The 6,515-nt window shown below is 40.7% G+C and overlaps 1 protein-coding gene across 1 annotated transcript; it reads right to left on the bottom strand.

The window, feature by feature from the left end:
• Positions 1 to 1,437: 1,437 nt before the first annotated feature.
• On the bottom strand, positions 1,438 to 2,379 carry LOC118909685 (olfactory receptor 5B3-like). The gene has a single exon (XM_036880406.2). It carries the CDS (start codon positions 2,377 to 2,379, stop codon positions 1,438 to 1,440), a length of 942 nt encoding a protein of 313 aa, XP_036736301.1.
• Positions 2,380 to 6,515: the final 4,136 nt, after the last annotated feature.

The raw sequence follows: 6,515 nt of genomic DNA, 5'->3' as shown, positions 1-6,515 counted from the left end.
TCCAGAGTTCCCAAATAGTTACAGAAGAGATTCTGTCAGTGCAATTGTTGTCTAAGTGAGGTGTCAGATTTGTGGTGCTTCTGCTTCCAACATCTTCTTAGAATTTTATCCTTTCTGACTCATTTATATAAGCATGTATGGTATTTTCTTTAGGGTCCACACAGCTAATTCAAGATAACTGCTCAACCTTAAAATTCTTACTTAAATTACATTTAATCTCTTTTTTGCCATATAAATTAGTATTCACAGGTTTCATGGGTCAGACCATGGATCTTTTGGAGATCTATTTTCAGCCTTCTATCAGATTAGATAGGAACATTTTGTGCTACCTAAAAAAATTATAAAATTAAAGAATCATTTAAAATAATGATTGGAAGTGGTTCCAAGAGGAGAAACATCACCATAAAGATTGAAATGAATGTTTGTCTTAGACGACACTAATCCAGAAGCACCAGCACGAGAATCTTTGCACGTTCAAGAACAATCTTACAAATATTGAGCTATTGAAGTCTCTCATGGCACAGAAATAACGAATTAGACATGGTTGCCCACTGTGTTGGGTAGATTTTGTGTAGTATTGAACTTCCTAAGCATCAAAATTAAAAGCACAATGATTGTGCATCATATTAGCATATTGAATGTATATTGTGTTTATTACTGACAGGTCATGTAATGCTCTTATAGCAATTTAGAATCACTTCAGTTCACTATAATATTTATGTATGCACTAATTTTTATAACTATAAAATATTTTATTTTTCCTCCATTTTTCTCAGACTCTGGCACTTTATTCTTTTGAAAATTGTAATGTGAACATGTTGGTTGTATAAAATGCCTCAGTCAAGATGGAAGAATTAATTCATTTCAGGTGGTATATTTATGTATCTCTAGATAAAGTGTGCCGATGAAAAAGCAAATAGTTTCATTTATAAGTCTATTACTTTATTTTCAAATTAGGGTCTTTAGAAAAGTTATTCAACAAATAAATAAATAATATTAAACATAAATTTATGTTCGTATACTTCAATTGATTAATGAAATTATTTAAATAAAAAACTAGCCACATTCCACTACATATGGCCAATTTCCTGCTCCCATATAAAGCATTCACATGGGGCACATGCATGCACTTCTGTTCATGGGCTCATTTGTGTCCCTGTTTACAGTGCATGTGGCAGAGGAAATGCATGTAAATGAGTGTATAAATCAAATATCCTTAAAAAGATTTTGACAAGCAAGACACAAGATGTCTTATGATTCACTGTCTCATTCAGGTATTTTATTTCAGGACATAGTGTTTCCTTTTTGTCTGGGCAACTGACTTTTGAAGAGGGAAGAATAATTTAACTTCATTATGGATCCTAAAGTGTGACTCAGTACATGGAGAAGATCTGAGAGGAATGAAATTAGATTAATTTGAATCTTATGACACTAAAATCAGAAAACCAAAGATAATTTAGCCTCCAAAAGAACTTTCTTGAATGCACTCTTGACCTCCTTGTTCCGGAGGCTGTAGACCACAGGGTTCAGCATGGGGATGACCAGAGTATAGAACACAGATGCTGCTTTGTCCGTATCCATGGAATGGCTGGAGCTAGGCTGTAAGTACATGAAAATAATCGTTCCATAGAAGATGGAGACAGCAATGAAGTGAGAGGCACAGGTGGATAAAGCCTTCTGGTATCCTGCAGATGAGTGCATCTTTAGGATGGTGATAAATATGAAAATGTAGGATATCAATATAACCAGGAGAGCAAAAAATACATTGAAGCTGGCCACATAAATAAGAACCAGCTCACTCATATGCCTATCAGAGGAAGACAGAGCCATGAGTGCTGGCACATCACAGAAAAAGTGATGGACCACATTGGACACACAGAAAGAGAGGTGGAACGTGGCCCCTACATGAATGGAGGCATTCAGGAAGCCACAGATGTAACAGCCTAGGATCAGATGTGCACACACACTTGTTCTCATGGCGGTGGTGTAATGTAGCGGTTTGCACACTGCTGCATAGCGGTCATAGGCCATTGATGCCAAGAGAAAATTTTCCATTGTGGCAAAAGCTGCAAAAAAGAACATCTGAGCAGCACAGCCACTGTAGGAGATGACATTGTCTCCTGCAAAGAACCCAGTCATGACTGTGGGAATGACAGCTGAAGAGTAACCTAAGTCCACCAGAGACAGGTTACTGAGGAAGAAGTACATGGGGGTGTGGAGACGAGAATCCATGAGGATCAACAGGATCATCCCCAGGTTTCCAACAACATTGATGAGGTAAATGAAGGTGAACATTATAAAGAGGGGAACCTGCAGTTCTGGGGCACTGGTTAGTCCGAGAAGGATGAACTGTGTTATTTCTGTCCGATTGCTTATCATTGTTATTTGGGAATCATGAGATGTCCTGTAGCAAATTGTAATAAGGATCAAGAGTGTTAGTTGGTGTGAAGATTGCAGTGAAATTGAAATGTTTATATACCAAATGCATTATTTCCTTAGAGCAGTAATATATATTTCAAATTTCTTCATATCTAAAGCATGAGCTTAATCACAAATTTAGTACACTGATTATCTATAGAGTTATGTACAGTTGAATTGGAGGATCATTATGCACCACCTCCCAAGCTTTTGAATTTTAAACATTTGTAAACAGAGATTTGGAAATTTTAATCACTTGTCTGTGTCTGGAATGCCACATCCTTGCCGACTCAGTTTTTGCTCTTGGTAAAAGCTTACACTACCGTGTTTGTCACCTGCCAGGATGCCTCTGGAGGCTTTACACATATATCCATTGATTCCTTGTAACATTATTATGAGGTTGATTAGTTGTTACTTTCAGTTAAATTGTGAGGCACAGGACCTTGAGTAGCTCATTCATGTTTACACAAGTATTAATGGCAAACCATGTTCTGGATTCAGCTGGAGTGATTCCTAAATAAAATGGTGGGTTTCTAAAAACAAGTTTGATTTCATTTATTCAAGAGAAAACAACCCATGGATTGGCCAAAAGCAGTGCCTCTTGAGCAGTGGAACACTGTTGCCAAGGGATTTGGGACAAAGAGTGAGTTTTATAGGGTATTGGAAGAGGCAGTGTGAAAATAGGGCACAGTTGGCTAGAAGCTTGAGGATTTTCTTGTAAAGCTAGCCCGTCTTATTTCCAGGGTAAGGAGAGCTGGCTTTGGGTGAGCTCGAGGACTGCGGCTGGCCTATGTTAGGTTTCCTTAACAGGTGTTTCCCTGACTTAGGTTTTGATTTGTGACATGGGCTGAACCACTGGGATGCCCCTGTTAGGTGGGTTCTGATATACAAATTAACCTTATCAGTTCACCCCTCTTAAGGTGTTAGTGCTACTCTGAGCTGCTGCTTCTTGTTGATTAGAGTCAACTTGGATGTCCTACTGGAATTCGTAGGTTAGGATCCTGAGGTTCAGTCCCTCAGTCGGCTGTTAGGCATTCTTGCTGAAGGGAGATCCCATGTCTGGGCACCAGCACCTGCACGCATGCATGTTGAGAGAACACAGCCCAGCAGTGAGACTATTGGAAGGACAGTAAGCAGAATATCCAGTTTTTGGAAGGCACTCTGAAGCCACAGGTCTCTATGACCCAAACCAACTTAGATCAAATAGATCAAAGGAAAACCCCAAAGAAGGAGTCACTTTCTTCAGCCAACTGGTTTTAAAATGCTCTTAATTGAAATAAAAGAAATTGAATTTAACTCAGTGTGTAATCACTCATAGCGTCCATGGGTCCAACTTCACAGTGACGTTGCTCAGACTCACATGCACAGCGTGCACGGTGGGGTAGCGGGAGCAGCAGGGGCGTGTACAGCCAGCAGAGGCCCTCCTGAGGGGACAGCTCGTGCTCTGGGATCAGGTGCCTATGAGCCCTACTGGGAATCATCGATCCTAGCCTAACTCCCCTGAACCTAATTTTCTTCAACTACAAAATGAAGATAGTAATGAGATCTAATCAAGTTATTATTGTAAGAAGAGATAACACATTAAAGGAGATAACACATTAAAAAAACAATGAGTAAAATGCTGGGTGTCTAACCCAGCCTGATTAGGATGACCCATAATGTTAGTATTAGGTTGGAATGATGATGTGTTTGTTGGCTGAATAAAGGTAGGTGGCAACACGCAGAGGTTCAGGTGCAAATGAGTCTTAAAGCCTATGGTTTCCTCCTTCACTCTGCCTTCTCTTACACCATGAGGCCCCTCAGATTTTTTGTCCTCTCCAGTAACTGCAGCTCTGTCCGTGCTCCATGCATTTTCCATGTGGCTGGAGTGTTTTTTCCTTTCTTAAATTCTCTTTTGAGATCCACAGTGTAATTTGCCTTGAGTCTCCTTAGTTTAAACTCATTCTTTGTTTCATCGCTACCGTTCCCTATGTGAATCACAGGGGAACGTTCATAGTTTGTGGCTTTCCTGTATGTAGCCTGCAGATCTGTTTTTGTGGCAAATTCCATGTTGTGAAATAGTTATATGAATCTGTTCTTATGTAGGAATAGTAGTTTAATTCTCTTTATTTCAACCTGCATCCTTTGGGAGGGCAGACATCAGATACTCACTGTTATTCCCTACCATCTTCCTCCTAAGCCTTTGGCAACTTCATGTTACAAGCGTGGTCCCTGAAGGCTTTGTGTTTTCCCACCTTAACACACAAAACCCCTCTAAGCCTATACTGTGTTCTACAATGCTAATTGCATTATATATAAAATATGTGGGGGGATATGTACGACACGTAGTAAGTATTCTATTCTCATTTTACCATTAAAAAATGGAGGATTTGTGAGGTTATGTAATGCCCTACAATTACACTGCTAGTGTGAGGAAGATTCAAGGTTTAAACCCATTTTTGAGTGAATCAAAAGCTTGTGTTTTTAGCCACATTACTGTCAACATGTGTAGATAGGGTAGAAATACCAAGAATGAAATTCTGGGAAATCATTAAAGTAGAATTTGGATCTTCCTCTTTCAGTTTGGTCCATTTTGTAGTTTAAAAAGTATCATTTCACTCTAATGACTTTTTTCTTTACCTCTACTAAGAGACTAACATATAATGAGCAGGATGAAAATGACCACCTAAGAGCATCACCTACACACTTCTTGCTAATCTTTTTTAGAGGAGATTCATGATGGTTTCAAGGGTATCATGTAACTTCCTCCTGGTGAAAATTTTGATGATATGCTCCAGATTCATCTTGGTTTTTAAAGAAAATGTTCAAAGCATCTGTATCTGCCCTCAATAAATCATAGCAGGTGTAGCTGCCCCTCTGCTTTTGCATGAATTACAGTTTTTATTAAAAGCATACATTAAATACAAAAGCTTACCATGTTGTTTAAAAACAAGTGACAATCAGTCATGAATAGTGTGTTTGAAATAGAAAATTCAGCCATGGAATAATGCCTAAACCCTGTTAGGAAGCCTTCTCAGAGAGCGGCCAATGGCTCCAGGGTCTCTAAGGCAGGACAGATGGGGAACAGAACATTGACATGGGATCAGGTCCTGAAGCTGCCGTGCATCCTTTCTGTGCCCTAGGAGAGGGTCCCTTACCTCCTCATTTGTAAAATAAACGTAAAAAATACCTCTCCCCATAATCCACAGAACTGTGTTTGTAAACAGCAAATAAGGAGATGTCTACAAAACAAGTTGGTGAACTAAGGGGTTATTATTTTAAAGTCAGTCAGTATACTTTTTACCTTGGAGTGTGTCCTTGGCCATGGCTGTGGGCTCATAGGGGTTCCAAAGATCTGGAGAGGGCCTGCATGCACAACCAGCAGAGGCCATCCTGAGGGGAAGGCACACCAGCCTCATTTGTGATGAAGACAGAATGCAATTGCATTTCCTGCATGGACAAAAAACTCTTAACAGCCAGAAGAAAACACCATGCTCAAAGAGTCTAGGATCAAAGTCTGGTCCCTCCAAACTGAAGTCACCTGGAGCCCGATTCGATTTCAGAGGCTAATACATGGTAACCTGGAGTGAATTATAGAGACATGGAGCTCTCTGGGGATGTCCCTACGAGAACACCTACAGCTTCTGTTCCTATTCTCCTGGGGATAAAAAAAAAAAAAGAAAGACAGAAGGTGTCTCCAATGTCAGTAACGGCAGTCAGAAAACCAAAGATGTAGGGGCCGAGGGCCAGATGAGCACACACACCTGTGGTCATGGTGGTGGGGTAATGGAGGGGCTTACACACTGCTGCACAGTGGTCATAGGCCACTGAGGCCAAGAGGTAACTTTTCACAGTGGCAAAGAGCACAAAAAAGGACATCTGAGCTGCACATGCCCTGTAGGGGAGGACCTTGTCTCCTGTAAGGAGCCCAGCCATGACTGTAGGAGTGACAGCTGAGGAGGAACCAAAGTCCCCCAGAGACAGGTCACCAAGGAACAAAGACATGGGGGTGTGGAGCCGAGAGTCCCGCAGGATCAACAGGATCATCCCCAGGTTCCCAGCCAGAGTGACGAGGTGGAGGAGGGGGACATTGTGAAGAGTGGAATCTGCAGTTCTGG

This window comes from Manis pentadactyla, chromosome 9 (genome assembly GCF_030020395.1).
Source record: "Manis pentadactyla isolate mManPen7 chromosome 9, mManPen7.hap1, whole genome shotgun sequence".
In the NCBI taxonomy this organism is placed as follows: domain Eukaryota; kingdom Metazoa; phylum Chordata; class Mammalia; order Pholidota; family Manidae; genus Manis; species Manis pentadactyla.
The sequence above is the reverse complement of the archived record's forward strand: the minus strand, read 5'-3'. Positions and strand labels throughout refer to the sequence as shown.